General features: G+C 32.6%; 1 protein-coding gene across 11 annotated transcripts in view; it reads left to right on the forward strand.

Moving 5' to 3' along the window:
- Nucleotides 1-24,199, forward strand: part of LOC105250089 (probable Ras GTPase-activating protein) — a 294,638-nt gene that overhangs the window by 264,553 nt on the left and 5,886 nt on the right. For all 11 annotated transcript variants that reach the window (XM_025407320.1, XM_025407321.1, XM_025407318.1 and 8 more), the window contains 4 exons: nt 14,759-14,853; nt 22,658-22,941; nt 23,320-23,606; nt 23,847-24,179. In XM_025407320.1, the coding sequence (XP_025263105.1) occupies nt 14,759-14,853; nt 22,658-22,941; nt 23,320-23,606; nt 23,847-24,179 (999 nt within the window). The remainder of the gene's footprint in view (nt 1-14,758; nt 14,854-22,657; nt 22,942-23,319; nt 23,607-23,846; nt 24,180-24,199) is intronic.

The following is a 24,199-nucleotide window of genomic DNA, read 5'->3' on the forward strand; positions in this document are numbered from 1 at the left end:
GATACAATATACATACTTCTCGTAATGCAGCACTTTCAATTTCGTTAAATATATTCGATATCTTTGATTAAAATCATTCTAAAGCCAACAAATTCACGAAACAGTTTTGTACTCATCTCATCAATATTTATTTCCTGCCTAATATTATTAATAATTTATAAAGTAACATAATGAATGCTTTGCTGTTTATTTTAAATAGCTATCTTTCGCTTTGTTCATTTCGAATCAGGATCGTGCAGTCGGAAACCAGTAGGAAACTTTAGTGTATTTACGATCAGATGTACTGAGAAAGATAAGAAGAGAAGTGCTGAAGAAAGTCGTCGAACAGGAAGTGTCGCTATGGAAATACATCAGTCATTAGAAAGAAACGGAGATTCCTCAGTACCTTCTCTTCTTTCGCAGGAAAAAAATCCGTGATGCAAAGCTTTGCAGTTTTTTTTAAAGATCATATGATTTCTCATGAAATTCAGTACAACAATCAACAATTTTATGAACTCAAATTGGCAGCTAATTAATTTTGAAGTAATAATATGAGCAAATACACCTATCTAGAAGTCATTTAAGGATTGTTTTGCTTTACGATAATTCTCGAAATTAAAACAGTCATAACTGAATAAATTTAATTGAAGAATTTCTCTGCCAAATAATGCTGTGTAATTGTCTCCAGTTTTATACAATAAACTTTTTCAATTCAAAGATTGAAACTTTAAAAAATATATATATTGTATATGCGAAAATTTCTGGGATAAATGTCTTTTAAGTATTAAGATTATTTTCGTGCGCCTGTGAAAATAGAAATATTGAAGTTGCACTGCAGTTTTGGAAATTATACTGTCGCTTTCAATCTCCGCAGGAAATGTTTCAATTCACATCCGTGGCGCGGCTCTCGATCCGGAAATGAGGTACGAGAGGATAAAATGGATCTTATGCAACCATCGTGATTTCCTGTAAACGCTGTAATTAATTACTTGTGCACGCTCGCCTCGAACATACTCGCTCCATCAAAAATTGTTGCATTCTAGAAATCGCCAAAGTTTTGTTTATATCTCTTTTTATATCAATATTTTTATCAAAAGATAGTATTTAAAATATCAGCAAGTTTTTTTCATTGCATTGGTTAAAGACAGCATAATTGTTTACTCTCTGTAATTAAAATGATTTCTTTCTAGCAATGTAAAAAAAGAAAACGCATGTAAACGTTGTAGATTAACATTTTAAACGCCATTAAATGCGTTTCCGGTGGATTGAATGCAGACTAAAAGCCTTGCGGGTATTTGTACACGCTAATCGGAGATTCCCTTGATGCCGAAGCTCACCATTAATATCTTTACTATTTGATAGGCAGACTTGGGTATCGTCCCATTCAAAATTGATTCCTGGCTTCCGTAAGTCCTCGATTATTCATAAGAAATTGTATTCGACGATAATATGATGCTTTTGCCTGAATAAATTATGGAAAATCCGATTCAACCACGAGCATCTACCAATCTCATCGATCATTCTTAGCTATCTTTTTGTAAAATTATTATTGCTCAATGTTATACTATTTGGTTCATTTACAATTATATTTGCGATAAAAACGTATAAAAATTATTATATTTTAAAATTTATACAAAATTATAATTTGACGTTATATTTCTTGAAATATTATAAAAGTAAATTCTTGAAATATTATAAAAGTAAATTCAATGACGGAATCTCTATTCTTTCATCTTTAATTTATTCAGTATTTGAAGGTATACAAATTAAATCGCACTAGCAATGGGACTCAAGTATTTGATAGATAATATAAAAATATTTTGCATCGTAATCGTTACAGTACTTTTAATATTTTTGATTTTAATATTATATAGATATCTTTTCATGTACTAAGTAATAGAAGACACAAGTTTTTTTTAATCCAAGCACCCTCATTCTTATCCGATAAACTCTTCTGACTTATGCGCATGAGACTAGCATGTCAGATCAATTTTCTTGATTTATCTTATGCGACATGGTCATTAATCTGCGATTATAATGCGCTGGTGACAAGGTTATCAAAATGCAGACAGGAAAAATAACAGGGAGATTTGCAACACGGTTACCCTTCGGAATACCGATGAAGACACATGGAGACGCTTTCATCTTCTATGGTTTATGAGATCACAGGATCCGTTGTATATTCTCTTATTAAAAGCTGAAGGAAATATGAATAAAGTATTGTGCCATGAATATATAACGCGGCTTTAGTTCCATCGTAATCGTGGTCTTTTTTAATTTTACAACACATATAATATTATTTATTAAAATACATTTTTATGAAATAAATATATATTAATAAATATAGTAAAATTTTTAAAATTATTAAAAGTTTTCAAAATATATGTATAAAAAATATTACATTACTGTTTATATATTATTTCATTGTTTTCGCAAATTTATTAAATTGTATTAAAAGTTTTTTGGTTTACATTTATTTCATAAATTTCATAGATGAAAAATACAGGAAAAAAGAAATTTTCTAAATAATCCAATATTACGTATATTAGCTTAATTTTATTCATGACAATGCATAAATGTCATTTTTATTGTTAGGTCGAGCGGCGATTTAATTAAAGCAAAGCGCATCAGAATTCAAGCTTTTTAGCTTTTGCGTTTTATTTCACGCGCAGCGAAACGGAAACTACTGTCGCGGTCGCCAGAAAAAAAATAACAGCTTTATTAAAATAGAAATGGCTTCGGGCGCGGAAATTATGCGGCGGACGAGCTATTCGAAGTGGAGGAGATTCGTGCGGAGAAATCGGCGATATTTCCCTATTCTCTGCTGTCCGTATGCGTCGACACTTTGAAGACCCATCTCATTTGTATACCGTCCACAGGCGACTGCACGCTTGTGTTTATGCGCTTCGCATAATGCATTGAATTCCACTCGTCGACATCGGTGATGGTTTCGTCCTTAAAAAAAAAAAGATTGATTTATTTCAAGGCATATATGTAACAGTTCCTTCCTGCAAGGAATATAAAAACTTTGAAATATAAAAATATACACGTAGCTAATTAAGGAAATTTATTATTTTATTACTTTATATATTTTATTATTTACCATGCTATTTATTATTTTATTATTTACCATGCTATTTAATATCAAAGATTTAAAAAAATTAAACCGCTAGTGTAAAGCTGCGTATCAGTAATAAACTGCAGGTGCAGGATCAAAATTATTCAAGTCACTCGGTATCAAGTATATTACTTATATTATACTTATATTATTAAAGTTTCCATGGAATATATGATGGAATATATGATGAACGTGACACTTTTACTTGGAAACTTGATTGATCGTAAACTAGGATGATGAAATATTAAGATGGCTTAGTTAAAAAGCGTACATACATCGTATATCTAAACTTTGCTAGATAATTCCCTTATACAGATCACTAAACGCGACTAGCACCGGGATCGATTCGACGCTGTTCCATTTGTGGCGGCTGAATAATTTAACGCAAGTCGACTGGTCTCGTCAAAAGACCTGTCTGTCCCTCTAATAACGTATTATTTTAGTTCTTTTTATTTCGCTAATATCTACGACATAAATTAATTTACACCGATTTATATAATTTATAATTGACCATTTTATATATCATTTATTTTTTATTACATTTTAACAAATTTTGAGGATCATTTAAATTTATCTGGCGATTTATTATAAAAGCTCTTTCTGATTTATGAGGTTGAAAGTAACGAATGCGTTGCCATATCCGTTCCATATACATGTCGGAATAAATTCCAGCATTTCGGGGAGCAAATATTATCCTTGGAATGAACGTCGAAAAAAAATACAAATATAGGGGAAAAATACATTTGTTTAAGCTTTCACATGACAAATAATACTTTCGAATTTATGCGCTGTCCTGTGCAACTTCACGTAGATATGCGTGTACCGCGATGCTCCAAATAAGCAACTTTGTGGAGTGCCAGAGAGATTGGTTGCGAAAATACGCGAATTTATGATCGCGCGAACAATAGTCGCATCCGAGCGATTTGACTCGCGCCATGAATGTCGATATTTAGGAATCCATTTATTCGAATTACAATGTATATTCTCGTCGGCTTTCCCCATTGCACGAGAATCCCTTTTGCAAGCGAAGCTGTGACGTATCGAACGTAAACTAACTGCATCATACGCGGAATTCAATGCGTCTTTGTTAAATTTACAAATAAACGAGAAACGTCTGTCGCGTGAAAATTTATCTTAAACTTCTTTATGCATTTCTGACGTACATAGTTCATTATATTTTTCAGTTAATTTTGCAATTTGACTTTTACATTTAATCATCGATTTAATTTCTAAAATACATCAAAACAAGACGCTTTCAACTAATAGGTTTTTATAAAATTTTTACTAATTAAAATGAGTAAAATTAGTAGAAATTAGCACTTTGCAAATTTCTTTATTTTCTAATATCTAGACTTACATCCGGTTATGCTAGAATACGCTATTTTTATCAGAAACCACAACATTATACAATATTATATTTCAAACAATGTGGCCCGAGGAAGAATCGTTCGACACTTGCGACGAAATCTGCGTCGTCACGATCTACTCTTCACGTCTCGAGAATCGGAGACCGGAATCGACTATGCGTGCCTTTGCATGTGTACCGCACAAGAGAAACGCAACGAGATCGCACACATGCATAGAGAGAAAAACGCGTATACGGATGGGATATATGAGAATGTACCAATGTTTACGACGAAACGAACAATGGCTCGCACGTCGCTTATTTTACGATGCGTAACCGCCGGTGTAAATTGTGTTTGGTCATTCTTCGCCTATAAATAATTTCGCGATGGACAATGGCACGGTGGACAGGTGAAAACGCCCCCGAAATCACACCGATATTTGTTTCGTGATCGAGTCCGCGAATAGCTTTTCGATGAAAAATTGCGTGGACGAGAAAGGGCTCGGTGTAGGGTGTGAAAGCATTTTCCCGGTCTTGCTCACGTCGAGAGGGTGCGTATCAAAGCGCACGTTATATCCGAAGGCAACGCCATTGAAAAACATTTTGTCGCAGTGACTGAAGGATTTAAGTTAAATAATAAATTAAAATAATAAATAAATAATAAATATATAATAAATAATAAAAAATAAAATAATAAATAATAAATTAATTAAATTAAATAAGGAAATAAATTAAATAAATATTAAAAGGTATTAAATCTATATATTTATAAAGATATTCCAGTTTATTGAGATGCCTGTAATTTTCGACGGAAAAATAAAAAATATATAAATACAAATGCGTGTAAAAGATTATCTAAATAAATGTATGTATTTTATATATGTTTTCTTTGATTTATGCAAATTATTTGAGCTAGTTCATAGAGATGAGACAGTAATGTAAATTCCTAGTACGAACAGGGAAGTATATGCTTAATATAATTGAACCAGTTTCCAACCTGAAAAATCTAAGCTATCAAGATGCGATTTATAAGGCGCGAACCCTAAGATCGCTGACATTTATTCGCAATCGCGGCAAGTTATTGCTTAGAGATACTCGTAAACATGTCGCATTATGCTTCTAATACCGTCCACGAGTGACGAGATTTGCATATAAGAATCGTGTGAATCCTCACTGATTGGAGCTTGCATTAAATCAATGTCCGATGTTACAGTTAAAATGTTACACTTAAATCTCGAAATTCATCAAGACTCGAATTTATTTTTGGGAAATTCTAGTTTTAACTCTCTCAGCAATTCCCGATGACTTTCGAAAAGACTTCAATTCCATACAGTTTTCTCAAGTATTTCAGACACACGCAGAATCAAATTCCAAATTTTTCTTCAATAATTTAATTATTAAAACATCCTACAATTAAATATTAGAAACCTCATCTACCTTGAAATTTTCTTCAATTATTAATTAGAGATAATTTCAAATATGAACCTTCTGATATTCAATTGTAAGATATTTTAATAATTAAATTGTTGGAAAAAAACCCATTCAAATTTAAAATTCAGTGATTTGTTACTAATCAAACTTGTATAATTATTTTTATATACACCAGAAATATAAGAATATAAGTATCAAATATCAAGAGAATGGAACTTATTATTACGCAAATCGGTTCTTCTTCTTGATTGGGTGCCAATCAAATACGACACCCGTCATGGGACCTTCTGATCATTCAGCCTCCGAGTATCGCGGGGACCTGTTATATCCATGGGGCCCTTACGCACGAGATACATCACATCCTGCTTCGAAACGATCAGTGTCCCGCGTTCTGTATTTTTTTTCTCTCCCCTTTCATCTCTCTTTCTCACTCCGCACATATTTAGTCACAGGTCCTTTCGTTCTCTCGACCCCCGCGACAATATCCACGGTGTCTGATGCTGTCTGGATGGTCTGGCTTCCAGTACAAGCCTCCCCCCCCCCCTCCCCCGAGCAATCGAGCGTATCTCGTGTGAAAGTTTCGCTCGTGTGAGCGAGAACGTATGATGGAGAAACGTGCTACGCACGTGCTGTCGTGCATGTCGTGCACATCTGTAGCACTGGAAAATGTTTATGCTGATTGACACATCGGTGTTTCTCTGAAATTTCTTGATAATGCATTCGATGCTCTGCATAGTCGCTGTTGGAATTTAATTGAGATGTTTTTTTCTTTCATAGATATCATTTCTGTGGATTTATATTTTTTTTTGTTCCTACACATTTTAAATAAAAATATCATTCTCTCTTTATAACGAAGTAATTAGTTTTAATTTTATTTATATCATAATATGAGAGGAGTCGTATTTTTTATATTACATTCGTGAGATTATTATTTAAATTATTTATGAAATTAATATTGAGTTTATATAAAATTAATGTTAAAAGTTACTGTGATTTTTAGCTGCTGTGTTTTTTTAATTGCTCAAATTTTTTATTATTTTTTACTATAATAGATAAATGCGTTATCGACTTGGATGGCATTCTATATCCCTTGAATTTCTGGATGCTTTATGAAAAGAAATTTATGGTAAAAGAGATGAGAGATAGTGCATTGTCAGATTGTCCTTAGACGGAGTGCATTGTCCTCCGAATAGCTCTCTCATTGAGCAGACGTTTTTGGCCAAGTGCCAGGCGTCGATCGGAACCTGGAAGCAGTTCGAGACATTTTATTGCAGAAGAAAGATCCTACCCAAGTTTCAAATATAAATTGAATTATTTTTGTCGACGTTGTATAAACTATCGCATATTTTTGGATCTCGTTTCATATCCTTGGCTAAAAATTGAGAGTAAATTTACGAGAGTAAATTTACTCGTATACCATGATCATAATTTATCGGCGAAAGATATCTTTTGAGAGATTTAATTATCCCTAAGAGTAATGAATTAACATGGCAGCAATTATAAAAGATTAGCGTAGAGATTAAGTAGCTCTCGCAAATCTTTCTCGACTCCGTTCTTTATCTAACCAGCCGGGTATAATCAGTCTCCATCGAGTCAATGCAAGCGCATTATAAGGCGCGCTTATCTCGCGCCTATAATAAACTCGGGCGCGCATAAGACGGGATAAGGATAGAGTCTCGTTAATCCGAGCAATCTTGCGAGCAACTGGAAAATTTCGATCCCACTTTGTCGCGCGACAAACAGTGCAGCATTACGTTGCAATGTCAAAAGGACACGTGTAGCGTCTCCCGATGAGACAGGTGCAAAATGCGACACGCGTAAGGTGCGGATAGTCCTAATAAGCGTCAATGACGAGGCGGAACACTCTCGTCTCGTTACTCGTGCTTGCATTGAATCGAGAGCTCGGCGAGAACCGAACACGTGTCTTTCTCGAGTACATTAATCGCGAGGATTGAGGATGTGAGAGGATTGCAATTAAAAAGACAAGAGCGCACTATCTGTCTCTCTCTCTCTCTCTCTCTCTCTCTCTCTTCTTTTCTATTTTACACTATTTTATTTTTTATTATACATATTATTTAAAAAATATATTTTATATCGCACATATAAGCTCTCTTTACGAGATACCTTATTATCACATGAGAGAAGATATATGCAAAATAATATACTGTATTTTTTTATGACATCTATTGAAGTGATAGGTTTATAAAAATGACGGATATTGCCAACTGCTTTACGTAAGATTTATCATTGACATTTCTCTTTGGAAACCCTTCGGCGAGCTTAAGAACAGTAATGGCAAGGAGCAGCAACGGGATCGTAAATTCACGGCTGCTTCTTCACGCGGCCGACCAGCGAACTTAGCATCGCGCGATCTTATCTATAGGCGTATTCGCAGTGGCTGTACGTTGGTGTATTAGACGCGATACGCACACATAAACGAACATTTACGACGGATCGCTTTATCGAGCGACAATACTGCCGTAAACACCAGATGCATCCACATCGCCGGGGACGAGTCTCGTTCGCGATGTATGACGGAGGAGTCATTTTTAAGGATAATGCTAACGATCAAGGATAATTTTCAAGGATAATGTTAGGATTAATTTTTAAGATATGTGTGTAACAGACTAACACACGCGAAATATTTTTATTATATAAAAAGTACTGTATTTTAAATTGTTAAAATATTAAAAATACATATAAAAATATATATACACAGAAAATAATTAAAATATGATATATATTAAAATCAAGATAAATTATAATATTAAATAATATTTTTAGAAAGATTTATCGGTCCTTGTTATTCATCTTAAAAAAATAAAGTACTTTGATAAATTTATATTATTTATATATTTGAAAAGATTGCGATACTTAAAATTGATCGAAATAAATTTATATCTCTATTCTTAAAAAAATATATCCAGATAAAAATCATACATGCCCATCACCTTCGATCCAAAGATAATAGATTATCCGCACTCGACGTTATCTGTGATAAATTCGGTTACAACGTAGATGCTGATTGTATCTATAAACATCTCCTCGTTGTCACGATCAAATCATTCGAGCATATTGATAAAGTCATTCGATCGAAAAACCAATCAGCCATAATGGTTTATAGCGATTATGTCACGCTATGGAATTCGATAGACCAATATTACGAGTATTATAAATGACGCATTATCGGCTATCTTTATAGGTTTCTTTACAGTTTATTTCATTTTTTAAAATTAAATACATAATATTTTTTATTGATATAGTCATAAAATTAGTAGATCTATTTATTATTATATCTTATATATTTATATTATTACATCTATCAAATAATACAATAAATAATTTTATTTAAAAAGGAAGAGACTCTACAACAAGTGTTTAAAAAACTAAAGAAAAATTAATAAATAATATGAATACAATATATAAATGAGTGTAATTATAATAATGATTAACTCAGGTTATTATGAGATATAAAAATGCAAATATGAAAGATACAAATTATGTGGAATTCCGAGATTATTATGATTCGAAATAATTATGAAAAATTATATTTAAAAGTATGTTATATTTTCATATATATATGTATGTGTCACAAATTATAGTAGAAAAAAATCTCTAAGTTGATTAAACTACTCGCAATTTTGCAACAGCTGATTTGTCGCGCAATGAGATCCAGACGGTGCGTGTTTCGCTCGTAACAATTACGCCGACCCCATCTACGCGATTTATCTGACCCTCGCGATAAACACTACGTCGTATCAATTCATAAATTTCCGCGGGCGGCTACCATTGTTACGGCTCCGCATACGTCTCGCTAAATGAACCGAGAGCAGCACTATGAAAAATTGCAGTTGCACCCTTTTGGTCGTCGATAGAAAACTAATGAGTCTCTCTCTCTGGCTAAAGCATAATGTCTCAAATAGAAACGAATGAATGCAGATCGGAAATGTAAATCGTAAAACTCCTTCCTGGGCGTGTCTGTGCCAGATGCACATGTAGTAATTGATCCTAATTGAGAGCTTGTATTATTTCAATTTTTTTATTTCGTTGAATTCTATATGATTATTCATATCACAAGTTTTTAATAATTTGTAATTATAAAATTTGTAATTATTTTTAATAAAACAACATACAATTCAAAAAATTTAGTGTGATATTTATATATTTATCCTAAAATTAAATTTTTATTTCTGATTGGTATTTATTTCTGAGACCTATTTTCACTATCTAATCAAGTAATCAAGTTAGATTAAATGATACATTTTTTATTGTGAAAAGTATAATTCTATAGATATTATTTAATTATATTCTTTATGTATTTTGATCGCATTAAATCTATTCAATAATATTAAAAGGCTAATAATATAAATAACCATGTATATCATCAGCAATCATGCTACGCTTCCGATCATAAGGAATTATTATCAATAGCAGTTATTAACTTATTAAATTACTATCGAACGTAGGCACCCTAACTATAGTGATTAAGTCTTCACCCTAGAATTTATTAACTATATCTCTTTAGCCTGGGAATATCGAGCAGAAGAATATCAAGATTCACATCCTGAACAAGGATAAGGAGGAGAGAGGCACTTTCGTTTATAAATTATATTATAAAATCACGATTGTGTATGATAATTTTGCCGTTGGAAGATAGTCGTGCTTTTCGATCACGTTGATGAGTCTGACTGGTCCATAGGTACCAGAGTACAATGCTCAAAAAAGGCGTCAGAGATCGATCTTCAGGATCTTTGATCCTTCTTCAGGACGTGTCTTCGGAGTATTCGAGATCAAGAACTCGTTTTACTCCACTCGAACGACTCGCACGCCTCTCAGTCATCATTAGTAACCGCCGACTTGCGTCGCGATTGTTGGCGCCAAATCACGACGAAAGGGTTGACGGAGGGTGAATTTGCTCCCGCCATTACGCTCGATTTAATTCCGTCATCTCGCTTCGATTTCGATTCGGACTCTCTCTTTGTGTCGCCTCCTCCTCGGGCCACTCGACCGCGCACAAAGGATGCGTTTTTCCCCAGGCTGCACCAGGCTGTCGCGAGCTGTGCAGCTGCAAGGCCACGAGGTAGCGAAAGAAAAATTGCGAAATAAAGAGGGAAAGAGAGAGAAAAATCATTGAAATCATTTTTTGCAATGTTAATTAACCGCCTTTGCCAACGAACAATCGGAATGATTTCTGCTTATAGTCTTATTAATCACAATAATTTTAATAAGGTTTTAATGAAATTATCATTCTATAATCTTGTAATAGTATATGTATTTTTCATGCTATTTACGCTACGCTTTTAACGCTATTTATTATTTTTTATTATATTAGAGAGAGAAAGGGAGAGATCATCGAAAATATCATTGACAAACAAAATAATATCCTAAAAACTTATTCTTGTTATTTTTTTATATTATTTTAATCTATTCAATCTGTCGTATTAAATGTCATATTTTTTGTAATAATACTATAAAGTAACTTTTAAAAGCTATTTATTAACATTTTTGAATGATTGACTTTTAATAAAATAGTTTGATATGAAATACTGAAATAAAATTGATGTTAATAAAATATCAGCTGACGTGAAATAGATACAGTATTCAAATGAAGTCATTAATTTTATCTTCTCTACTGTTTTTATTATATTTTTATATTTCTTACTCACTTTTATTATGTTTCTATAATTCTCTAGTCTTGTAAAAAATAATAATCCACATCTAAAATTTCTCATAAAGAAATACTTATACAAGAACACTATTGCAATTTTATTTGTTTTGGTGATTTATTAATCATTTATAAATATACCAGATGTTGATATTTGTAGAGAGCCCGGAAATATTTTAGCAGTAACTCGTAATCGTGAATTCTACGACGTGAGTTTCTACGACACTTCTTCTTGCCTTGATGAATCAAGATGATAAAGCAAGAATTAATTAGTAGGTAGCATGCTGACAGAGAGCACTCGGAGCCTTTTATGACGCTCATAAAAAGTTGATTCGGGAATCATTTTACGCGACTAGTGATACTCACGATCGTCTCGTTTCGCCAATATTTTGTGGTCACGAGATTAAAAACGCAATCTGTCCGTCTTGATAAAAATTAATAAAGATAAAAATAAAAAAATAATCTTTATTTTCTTCTCTAGAAAAAAGTCTTACATTCAGTATTATAAATGACAATAATGTATAATGTGTTGATACAACTGTAGAATTGATATAAAAATTATGCACGTATGCATAACACAAATATGAGAGAATAAATGAGAAATAAATGATAGCATGATTATTATAAAATCTGGAAAAATTTTACTAAATTAATTTTTCTCTCCATATTTTTATTCATGATATTTTTGACATTTAGTTCATCGATTAATTTTACGTATAGTGCAACATAAAGTAATAATTCGGCCGCAAAGATAAAATTGATCTGAAAGATATACGATGCGCAGGCTTTGTCCAGTCTTCTTTAGGTAATTTCCATGTTTAGCAAAGCGTACAAGCGCACGAAATGTTCACGCATACGTTTTTTTGGTTTTTACGTCTTTACGTTCCGGCCGGAACCGCTCCAATTAACCGGGCATTTATTTTCGAACATCTTTATTTACCGGCGAGTCGTAAAAGGAGCGCGACATGCTCGCATTAAGATTTTACAGCTGAACTCAATGTGTAACCGCGATGAGAGCACAAACTTATCGTCATCATAATCCGTATAAAATATAAATACATTCACGGTTTATATTCAATCTCCGTTTGTTTATCGTTGAAAAATGAACCGCGTGTCGGCGAAAAGTGCACGAGAGAAAAATTTCAAGGCCGCCGAATATTTAATAAAGTTTGCCCTATTCTTGTTCGGTAATCTTTTTCTTAAAAAAATAATATATTCGACAAAAAATATTGCATTATTATTTATATAGTAGATTTTGAAAAAATTTTTCGTGTAAGTCCCTTATCTATAAAAGTCTTTTAAAAATAGGAATATTTGTTTGGCGTTTGATAATTTGTGGTTTCATAACAATGTAAATATTTTGTAATCGTACGCACGCAATAACTTCAAGATATTTTGATCTGCGCATTTTCCCATTACGTAATATTATGTTACATATTTGACAATAGAAACTCGCAACCGCATATCTGATTTCACTTCCATAATTCTCCCATGTAAGAGAGATCCCGTTTCTACATCGGTGAAATGTACACACATGACACGAGATACATGTTATGTATTATATATTTCCAAATCTTCGTAATTTTAAAATATATCGGTTTGATATTTTTAATTATGTAAATTATATCATTATCACAAGATATTGCAAAACATTAAACGTAATCTTAATCTAAAATCATATTTTTTAAATTAATTTATGGTTAACTTATTAAACATTATATATTTTATCAATCTTGTCTGAATATTATACATCTTTTTTTAATTTAAATGAGCAATAAATTTTTCTTATCTTTATTAAATATTTAATTACACTTCAGATACTCAGTTAAAAACTACAGTTAAAAAAAATCTTTGCTCTTTAATGATTTCTAACTCGGGAACTATCGACATTTTAATCTTTCACATGAAGAAAGATTGATGGCAAATTAATTGATCTATTAATTAATAAATCTGAGAGAGTCTTCATGAGAGAGATTATGAATTTAAAACACTTTGTATGTGTCTGCAAGTCTTTGCATAGGAGTGCAAGTAACTCGAGACTCTTGTGCGAGGCAACCATTTAAACCGCTGACCGTAAACAGAGAAGCTCAGGAGAAAGGCTTGGGAGGTACCCTGGGTTCTTGTAAAGGGCGTTAATTACGGGGCTGCGCGCGTTTCGGCTTCTTTTCCCTCGACCGATTTTCGTTGCCGGAAGTGGAGTACTTTTTGCCGAGTAAAAAGATGCAATAAACGCGAATATGCAACCGTTTACTCTCGGTACACTTGCCTTTGAAGTGATAAATGGGAGTAATTTTTTTTCCTCAAAAATACTGTCAATTTATTTCATCTAAAAATTGTTTATCTATTTAATCTTTCTGCGCACATTTTTTTAAACATGCTAATTCAATATTTATTTTCTATCTCAATTGATGATAAATTATTTTCTGTCTCAATTGTAACGATAACATTTATGATAATATAGAATATATGACAATTTTACGTCTAACTGAAAAGAGAGAAAATTTTGGACAACAGCAGTTTCTGTCGTCTTTTAAAAATTTAAGAATATTAAGAATATTTATTTCTTACTTTTAACTCTCTTCTTTTTTTTAGGAAGATGCGACATATTTTCTAAAATTAAATAGCATAATAAAATAATCTAATTCAATTTGATGTTTTAAAAAATATCATTAAATTCAAATTACTTTAAATTATGCAAATAATTCAATCCAGAAATGGAAGTAAAAATATTATATGATAAATGAGTTTTCAGAGAGAAATTTAAAATGTTAAAAAGTGATAAATGAAAAATTTTACTGAAAATACTTTCCTCTCGAGATATGATTTTCTAGTAAAAGTTCTATTAAAGTTTCTATTAAATTTATCTCGGCGTGCACTTCCAGATTGAATTTAATTACTCGAGATGTTATATTCTTTTTTAATAATTAATTTTGTACAATTGTATAATAATTAATTTCTTTTATGTAAATTAACTAATAAATTAACTTTTAAACTAACTAATTTTATACAATAAGACGCACTTTTTATTAGCCAATCGAAAGAACATATCGTATTACTTGTTCAATGGCAAAGTCAATGAGACCGACTACTGACGCGGACTATGTAATCATCGTTTCAACTTACTTTGACTGAATTACCGGGCCTACTCGAAACGTGATACGAATTGCCTTTATCGGGTCTATAAGCATACACTCATGCGAATTATTCGATTCTGTTTCAGACACATCGTACGAGAAGGCTTGTCGAAGGGGTAGCGCACCCGCCACTCCTGTACTTGGGGCGCGACCCTTGGATGTCACTCCGAACAGGATCGTTGTAAGTAAATTTGATTACTCGTGTATTAATTCGTTAATACATAACGATAATTTACGATTCTATTTTTACGACATGTGACAACATTTATTAACATTATAATTATCTTTACATAAGTGAAGAATGTCTTTTGTAAAAATTTTATTTGTGAAAAATATTTTCCAAGGAAACCGACTATTGTTCTCTCGTTAAATTTCTCTTCTTAATTTTTCTCTTCACTTGTCTAAAAAAATTGTTAATAATGATTTAACGTTGTCAATTTTTGGGCAAAAAATTCAAATTATATTATGAAATTTTATCTATAAATTTTAACTATATTATAAAATTTTTCCCACTCATTTGGAAGAAAATGTTTTCACATAAAAATTAAATATTCCGAAGGAAAGGAATATATTTCAGGTGAAGAGAATATTTTCATTCATAAAAACATGAATTCGATCGTGTAAACTTCCCTTTATTTTCTTACTTCTACACGTTTTAACACCTACTTTATCCCTCACGTAACTTGAGATGAACCTCCTTGTACATGCAACATGCTTTGGCGGGCTCATGAATGAGAATTGATTTCCCGAGATGAAAGACTTGCCTTAGATAGTCGAGTATCTACATAGTTTACGCCAGCTCGTCGGCCAATTTAATGCCCGGGGCGTTGAATATTCACGAGATTTCGCCGAAATGCCTGCACATACGATACGTGTAATTAGTTCGTTACACTGTCACCCCCTACATAAACCGCCCCGCGGAGATGACGAGAACGACAACGAAGGCGATGGCGATGGGTTCAGCGATCTCATTTTCCATGGCGCCTGGCGTTAACCGATCCCGACTATATTTAACGTCTCCCGCCGCGCTTTCGTCTGACAATTTCACGTTAATTCAATTTAATTGAGCGGAAAATGTATGTGTATGGAATCACTTATCGTCACGGGATATCCATCTACCTCTTCCCACTGGTGATATTATCGAGTCTGACAATCGACACATTAATATACACATGTGTGCGTTTGCAAAGAACCGGATTTTCTCCGGCGAGAAACGCGATCTCGTGAGAGCAATTATTATTTTGAATCATTATTATGAACAAAATGAAATCTCTTAATATATTAATTCATTCACCGCTCATTTAGCATTAAATGTAGCGTTTCGATTTTTATTTGATTAACATAAAAGTGGCTTATTTAGCGTTAAATGTAGCGTTCTAATTTTTATTTGATTAATGTAAAAGTGGCAATTAGTATTATAAAGCACGATCGTTAGATAAACGTGTTTGGCGTTTAAATTTATAGTGAAAATATCCAGCAATCTAGCTTTAATCAAGCCGAGTTATCGCTCGTTTAATAATATAATTGGCGGCAACTTACAAGCCTTTGTAACGTTTCAAATTTGCATTGAATCGAATGGACAGTCGTGATAGTCAGAGGTTTTACTTTATAAGATATCTAGCCTTCGATAAATACCACGCGATTGCGCGATGCAATTTCTTTTTAACCCCAAGAGTCGTAGATAGCGTGCGAATATTTTTCAGCTGATCTGTCACCAGCATCTTTAATGTCGTGGACTAGATCTCTTTTAATCGCACGGATTTTCTTGCGGAAATTTATTATTATTTTAATTTTTTTAATTTCTTACTGCAGCGAGAATTAAACGCTTCAAGATTTATTCTGTAATCATTTCGAGAGATATATTGCGAAATTAATTTTCTATTAAAAGAAGAAATAAATGAAAATTAATTTTCTATTAAAAGAAGAAATAAATAAAAATATATTGTTGTGAGATTTTATATTTTCTATTGAAATTTCGCTTCCATTTCTGCTTTTTGGCAAATGCCAAAAATATCCAGTTCACTCTTTTATTTATCCTTTATTCGCCAATCACGAAATCGGGATTTCAATCACGTATTACTGATCCTTACGAATCTTCCAAAGTCTAGAGTGGTTAATTAACTGATATCTTTATTCGTGAGGCGAATAATATGTTATTTCCTGAAGCGTCGTCTTTTCTTCAATTATGATAAATTTTCGTTGAATTTGTCGTTGATTTAATTCATTGATTTTTCATAAACATATTTTGAAACAATTTTTTTCGAAAAATATTGCATTTAATCTAAATATTGTCGACAATTATTATAAAATTCTCTCCATAAATTTTGATTATTATACTTATACTTAATGCTCATATTTAAATATAAAAGTAGACGTAATACAGGAACTATCGATCGAGGTTTTACGAACACCAGCAGGTGTTCTCAATTCGCACATATTAGATTAGGTCATCGAATGTTTTCCCGCCAATTTTTTCTACGAACAAAATTTATAATTTAAAAAATTTATTTTCACTTTTTAAGAGACTACATAAAGTAACTTTTTACTATAAAACATTTGATTAAAAATTATAAATAGCTATAAATTGTATATATCTATTTTTTTGCTAAAAATTTAGAAATAAATTATCAAATAAAAATGAACAATTCGCATCGGCATAGATTACATTATTTGACACAATTTAACGATAAGAGAAATTCAAGATAATAGAATGCTCTGATATGTATGAGAAATTATATTATTATAATAATTTGTCGTAAATATCTCTATTATTTAGATGTAAATAACATAACATTAATTTATTTATTCTAAAATCTTTTACATAAATCACTATCAGTATCACAAGTACTTATATTATTAATCAAATAAATTAAGAGACTGAAATTACATTTGTTATATTGATTTTTAAACGCGAAAAGATATTTTGTGAAAAGATACTATTTTTACGACTTGTATAAAGACGGTTTACGCATCGATCGTAGTTCGTTGGTAAAGGGTTTTAAAGGAACAAAAGGACGAGAAGGGACTGGTTTCGTGACAAGTCGTGACAACTACGCTGCTGTTTCCGGCTGAAGAACGTCGCAGGCTGCCGTTTACTAAATGAATTATTTACCGGTTGTCTTGTGTGCGCAGTTTAATAATACGTTTATCTTGGATATCTCATTAAAATCAAGTATTGATAAATGTCAATGCCATTTCTTTCCAAATAATAAATAAATTTAAAGTCTTTTTATTAAATATTTTTATAAGAAATTTGATAAAACGTATAATAAAAAAATTAATTAATTTGAAAATAAAAGATTTAATCAACTGAGATTTTTTAAAATTAAATCACAAAACTATCTTTCCATTAATATTTATTTGAAATAGACAACTTGATCTGTTAACATACATTTCAAAATTCAGAGAACATAATGGAACAACGAATAAATTTACGCGCAACGTTACAAGTGAGACAAAGGGAATATTCGGTTGATTATTTAGTACGTAGAGCACGTTTCTACGAGAGAGTGAGCGGATTGCAGATGCAATCAGCGGACGCTGCATGTCGCAGCTTCCAATTTGAGAACCCCTCGAAGACGTTTTTGTCCTTAGCAGTGTCAGAGGAACGCGGGAACAGAGGAACGCGTCCGTAGAGAAAGGACCGTGAGGGGAATCGAGGGGTTGACCCGTTTTGCCTTACCTGAATACAGGGGCAGAGTTTTCGGTCGCGATACAAAGGTGCGCGCCCCAAGAATCCCTTGACTTCGGCTTCCCGGATGAGCCAACATCTGCGTCAGTCGTCGACGGGATTTCGCCGCGAAATCTCGCGAAATAGGATTGACATTCACGTTCGGCGAATAATAACTTGCCAGGATTGTAAATCAGGTGCTATGCCGAGAGAGACAGATGGAAATTTCATGATTGTGTCGAATATATTTATCGTTACGAATATGTGATTGTGCGAACATATATCTGATTGGATTTACTTCGTGTCATCTTTTAGGGAGAAATCATTTATATTTGTTGTGTAGCATTTTATCATATGTGAAAATTTAATATTATATAATAATAATAATAATTTATATATAATAATATAGAATAATAATATATATATTTAATATATATATATTTAATATATAATATATAATAATAATAATTTAATATTATATTAAATTTTATATATTTATAGTTAACTGTACGTGCAACTGGTGTCAAGAAAATTAAAAAAAAAACGGAATTGTGTTTTTAAATTTTGAAATTTATTTGGCTGCCATTTAATGGAATTATAGAAAATTATTTGGAATACAAAAGTATTGTTGAAAAAGGAAGATACTTTGTTATAAATTATTGTTATCACGATTTTTCGTAAAAATGACATTTTACGAAAGAAATTTTAAAATAATCACTCTAAATATTTTTTCACATTCATATTAATTATCACAATCATGATGTTCCATCGCTTTTCAAAAACAAAATAGGTATATAAAAAATCGTGTAATATTTTAATATAAAAACTCAATTAAATCTAAAATTCTCAAAAGATAGAAGAAACGATATCTGTCATTTATCGAATCTTTTCAAGAAACTGGTTTCACGTTTTTCGAGATTTAAATGTTTTCTTCTTTGTGTCTTCAAAAAAGAAAAGTTTGCAAGTTTGTACAAGTTTTTAAATAATAATAGCTTGATACAGTCGCAAATATATAAGAGAATATATAAAGAAAATTAAAATTGATGCATTTCTGAATCGAATATAAATATTGTTTTTATTTAAAAAAAAGTCTTGCACAAATGATGAAAAAAAATCCAATCACGATCGAGTCAAAACGCACGATTTCATTGCACGATTTTGGTATCGTGTCGAAAATGATAGACTGCATTCGCACATCCGACCGGTCATTATTCTCGCATCGATGCATGATGATATTGCTCGTCAGCTAGTCGTGAAATCCGATACATTCGTGAGCAAAAAGCGCCCGATCGGACATCATAAGTCCCGGAAGTAGTAGTACGAGTATCGTGAAAGCGAGGTAAAGCCGCGTGTAACCCTATTTAAAGGGCTTCCCGATTTAAATCACCGGTCGGGATAGACTCGTGTATAAATCCGAAGGGTGTATCCCAGACCCCAGATACACCCGAGATTTCGAAACTGTGTTTTGCTACCTAAACACGGGTCTGAGAAATTCTTAGCTCGTGTTAGTTTATTTTAACGGTTAGCAGCTGTGTCGAACGAACGTCTCTAGAAAGTGAGTGTTATTGTATCGTACAAGTGATTTCCTCACATATCAACAAAAATTCCAAACTAGTTTGAAATTCCTTTGCCGACCTGAGCGAATTATTAAAGAAACAAAGGGGAAAAATTTTGTTCGTTATTTTTGTTGTTCATTATTTCGTAGATAACAATAAATTAAAATTGTGAACATTTTTACACACAATCAACTTATTGTCACACAGAGAAAAATGTATACTGTATTCAAGTAAATATTATTTATTTTAAGTATATCATAAGTTTGTATAAAATATATCACAAGTTCACCACAAGCATTAAATTTAATTGAATATATTCTGAATTTTAGTAAGTGCAGTATTTTACTCAAGAATATTAAATTAAAACAAAAATTTGGTTTGCTTACAAAGAGTTGACGTAAAATATTTGATTTTTCTTTAATACAATTTTACAATATTCTCTAAGAGAAAATAATTTCTTCTTTTGAGTACATGATAGTGAGATTTTCTAACATTTGTGATGAGTATATTTTAAGAGTATTATCAAGAATATATTCTTTGATGAAGAAAACTATTATTTAAAAAAAGAAAAATTAACTGAGTAATCGCTCTTCTTGGCAATAGAATGATATTTTTCTTTGTGTAGATATCATAATTTTCGTGAGAAATCCTTAAAGTATAATGAATAATTCATGGAAGAATATTGATTTAAAGGATAAGAGAGACATCAAAATTAACTCTTGCAGCAGAGGATACATATGTTAATTACACGAGAGTCTTCAGTCATATAAAAAGCGATTGTAATTAATAATAATCGTTGAGTAAGCAGTTTTTGACGAGGTACTTGTCGAAGAGACCACCTGAGAATTTCTGCTGGATTGTAATTTCCAATCACGAAATCCGTACAACGTGGCAGCACGCGATTAGACTGCATCCTGACATTGGGTCTTATCTCACCTACACGTGCACGATAACGCAAAGCTTTACTACACGATATATTTGACGATGACGGTCACTTGCAACCAAGTAATGGGCAGCATTTAAAGTGGAAAAGTTTGCAACAACGCACCTTGATAAGTCACAATCAGTTTTAAATGGCGCGATTAAATTGAGAATTTCAATTATTTCACCATTACGCTGTTTGCAGAAAGATTCTTCGAGTTATTACATCTAAAATTGTTAAGATTACTAAGCAAATGTTCGTGAGAGATATTCAATTGAATGTAAGTTTTCCGAGTCATCTAAAATAAACAATGTTTACATATTTCTCGAACACGAATGTCATGCTTTACATACTTTGGATTACGTCATCAACAATTGAAACTGTTTCCGTAGTGGAAAATTATTGCGGAAATAGAATTCGCATCCGATATATACGATAAAATATGAAAATGTCCAGTTATAGGTTCTCACACTTGTTAGGATATATATTATATATGATATAAATTAATAATAAAAAAATTACGTAATATATTCGATTTAATTATAAAAATAATTTTTAAGTTATTAAGGAAATTGTCAATTTTTATATGATAGATTGTGAAAAAAACATCTCGTGAGCGATGAATTATCCTCCTGTCAAGTACGCTGTGTGATTTTACGATGTAAAGAATGTGATTTCATACGCGGATCGAAAACATTGTTTAATTTTTTCATTCCACTGAATTTGTGCGGGATAGTAAAAGGAAAAAAATGTGCGTCAAACCAATGGAGGAAAACGAAGACGATAAGATTGTCAGCACGATCATCAACTACTTTAGTGCGAGGGTAAATATCGCGAAAGGCTCAAAATTTCTACAGAAATATGTTTGAAAAATTCCAGTTTTTGTAAACTTTAGTGATAAACTTTTATCTAGGAATTTAAATGATTCGCGTCATCTTTTAAAACTTTTAATATGCAGCACGTGTTCTGTATATTTCTTTCAGTTTTAGAAATAATTCTATGAAACGCTTCCTCAGAAATACATGATTGATAATAATCAATTAATATTTTCTTGAATAGGGTGCCTCTCGATTAATTCGAATCTTCATTTTTTTATTGTAAAATTAAGTTTGAAAAAAAAGAAAAGATCTGTTTATTGTGATTTCAGGAGAGATATAAAATCGTTCATTTAATCGACATCATTAAATTGTTTCTTGCAGTTTATTACTATTAAAGATTATTATTATTACAGATAATGTCAAATAATACTGCGAAATGTATTCTCTTTTGTTTCTTTATGCATTTCCATAAGTATTTTTTATATCTCTCGAATATATTTAGGTTTTATATATTTTATGTACATTTGGGAAGATATATCAAATTTTTTAGTAAATGGCAATCAGCCAAATCTGTTTGTTCTTTCTGTGGTTTGAACAAAACCTAGCAAAGAGAATAAAATTGCGTATTCTCTAGTAATAAATAATTGTAAAGAAATAAGAGATATAAATATAAATTGATTATATACGAAGAAAAATCCACAAAATGATACAAAAAGTGCTTTTTGTTTTAGATTGTTTAAAATAAATCAAACCTTATGTCTCGTCATCGCGATTCAATATTTCAGAAAAATACATCATGAAAATATAAATAATTAAATTTTCTTGTTGCATACATATATGCACGAGCTAAGAAAAATAAAAATAAGTTAATAAAATAATACTTTATATATCTACAATTATTATACTTGAGCCGGGTGTCTAAAGCTGCGCAGCGATATTTTTCCATCGCGAGAAAAAATGTTGACGAGTTAGCTGTCCGTGTACGACCTTTAACCGAGACTACCTCCTCTCATTTGCAGAATTTCTTCTCGAAACGATCGTTCCGGTCGAACCCTCTGAAGAGAACGAAGAGCGTAACGAAGCTCGAACGGCAGAAGCAACGGGGCGCCGGTCTTCGGGGATGCCGTTCGCACGAATCTCTCCTCTGCGGACAGGCGGTGACCTCGATGGACCTCGCGGCGGTGACGCCGCTGCATCCCAGCCTCCTCGGCAGGCCCCACTGCTTCCAGGTCACGCCGAGCACCGGCGGGCCCAAGTATTTCAGCTGCAGAACCGCTCACGAACGGGACCAGTGGTTGCACAGGTCGGTATACGTATTGCTTTTATTTATCGCCCCGTCGACTCGCGATTCGTTTTCGTCATGTGAGAAGAACGATTATCGCCGATTATCGCCGGGTATTCGCTTGCGCGCACCGTGTTCTAGATTCATACAGTTTCTCAATCGTGAGTCGACGAATATGATATTTGGCTCTTTGATCGAGTGCAAAGTTAAACATCATCTATTTCGACAGTATCGTATAAATAGATCGGCAGTCGAATGCATATAAATAGGCCAACTAGACTATTATCAGAAGTGCTTTGGCAATAGTCATGTTATTGGAATATAATTTTTTTATACAATCAAATGCTACTTTTGACTTTTGGATATATTATATACAAGGAAATGTGAATGTTTGCACAGCTTAAGGAAATCCGTCCAGCCGGATGCAGAACAAACACGTCGAACGGATAATTCCCTGCAGATCTGGTTATTGGAGGCGAAGGGCGTGCCCGCAAAGAAGCGATATTTTTGCGAGGTCTGCCTCGACAGCACCTTGTACGCGCGAACAACTGCCAAGCTGAAGGCTGATTTGTGCTTCTGGGGCGAGCATTTTGATTTCCATCACTTGCCCTCCGTCAACACGATCCAGGTCAACCTGTATAGAGAGGCGGATAGGAAAAAGAAGAGAGACAAAAATGTTTTGATCGGTAAGCATATCTATGTCGATTATAAAGAATCTTTGTATTTTTTCCAGATTTCTTTTTCTAATTAAATTTCATGTTTGCTACATTGCTTACATATATTATGTTTATGTAAACACAAGAAGATTATGTAAAAATATAAATAAAAAAATATAAAATATGCTCCTTCTCTTTTATATGTGAATGAAAAATTATACGAAATTATTGCAACTAATATTAAGTCTTCATGCACGATTTCTCTTTTAGGTTCTGTTAGTATACCAGTGCACAATGTGACGTCACGTTATCTGACGGAGAAATGGTATACCGTAGTAGGTGACAAAGGACCTCTCAAGGAGCCACCCGCATTAAGAGTAAAGTGCCGTTTTCAGTCGGTTGACATACTGCCAGTTCAGGTTTATCAGGAGTTTCTGGAATACCTGAAGACCGATTACGCGTCGCTATGCGAAAAACTGGAACCCGTCATAGGTGTCAAGGCGAAGGAAGACATCGCGACTGCTTTGGTGGCGGTCATGCAACGGGAAAAAAAGGCGCCGCAATTCCTCGCAGATCTCGTCATGATGGACATTCATCGAATAGGTCAGTCCTTATTATTCATA

Source organism: Camponotus floridanus, unplaced genomic scaffold (genome assembly GCF_003227725.1).
Source record: "Camponotus floridanus strain SB8 unplaced genomic scaffold, Cflo_v7.5 scaffold17, whole genome shotgun sequence".
Taxonomy (NCBI): domain Eukaryota; kingdom Metazoa; phylum Arthropoda; class Insecta; order Hymenoptera; family Formicidae; genus Camponotus; species Camponotus floridanus.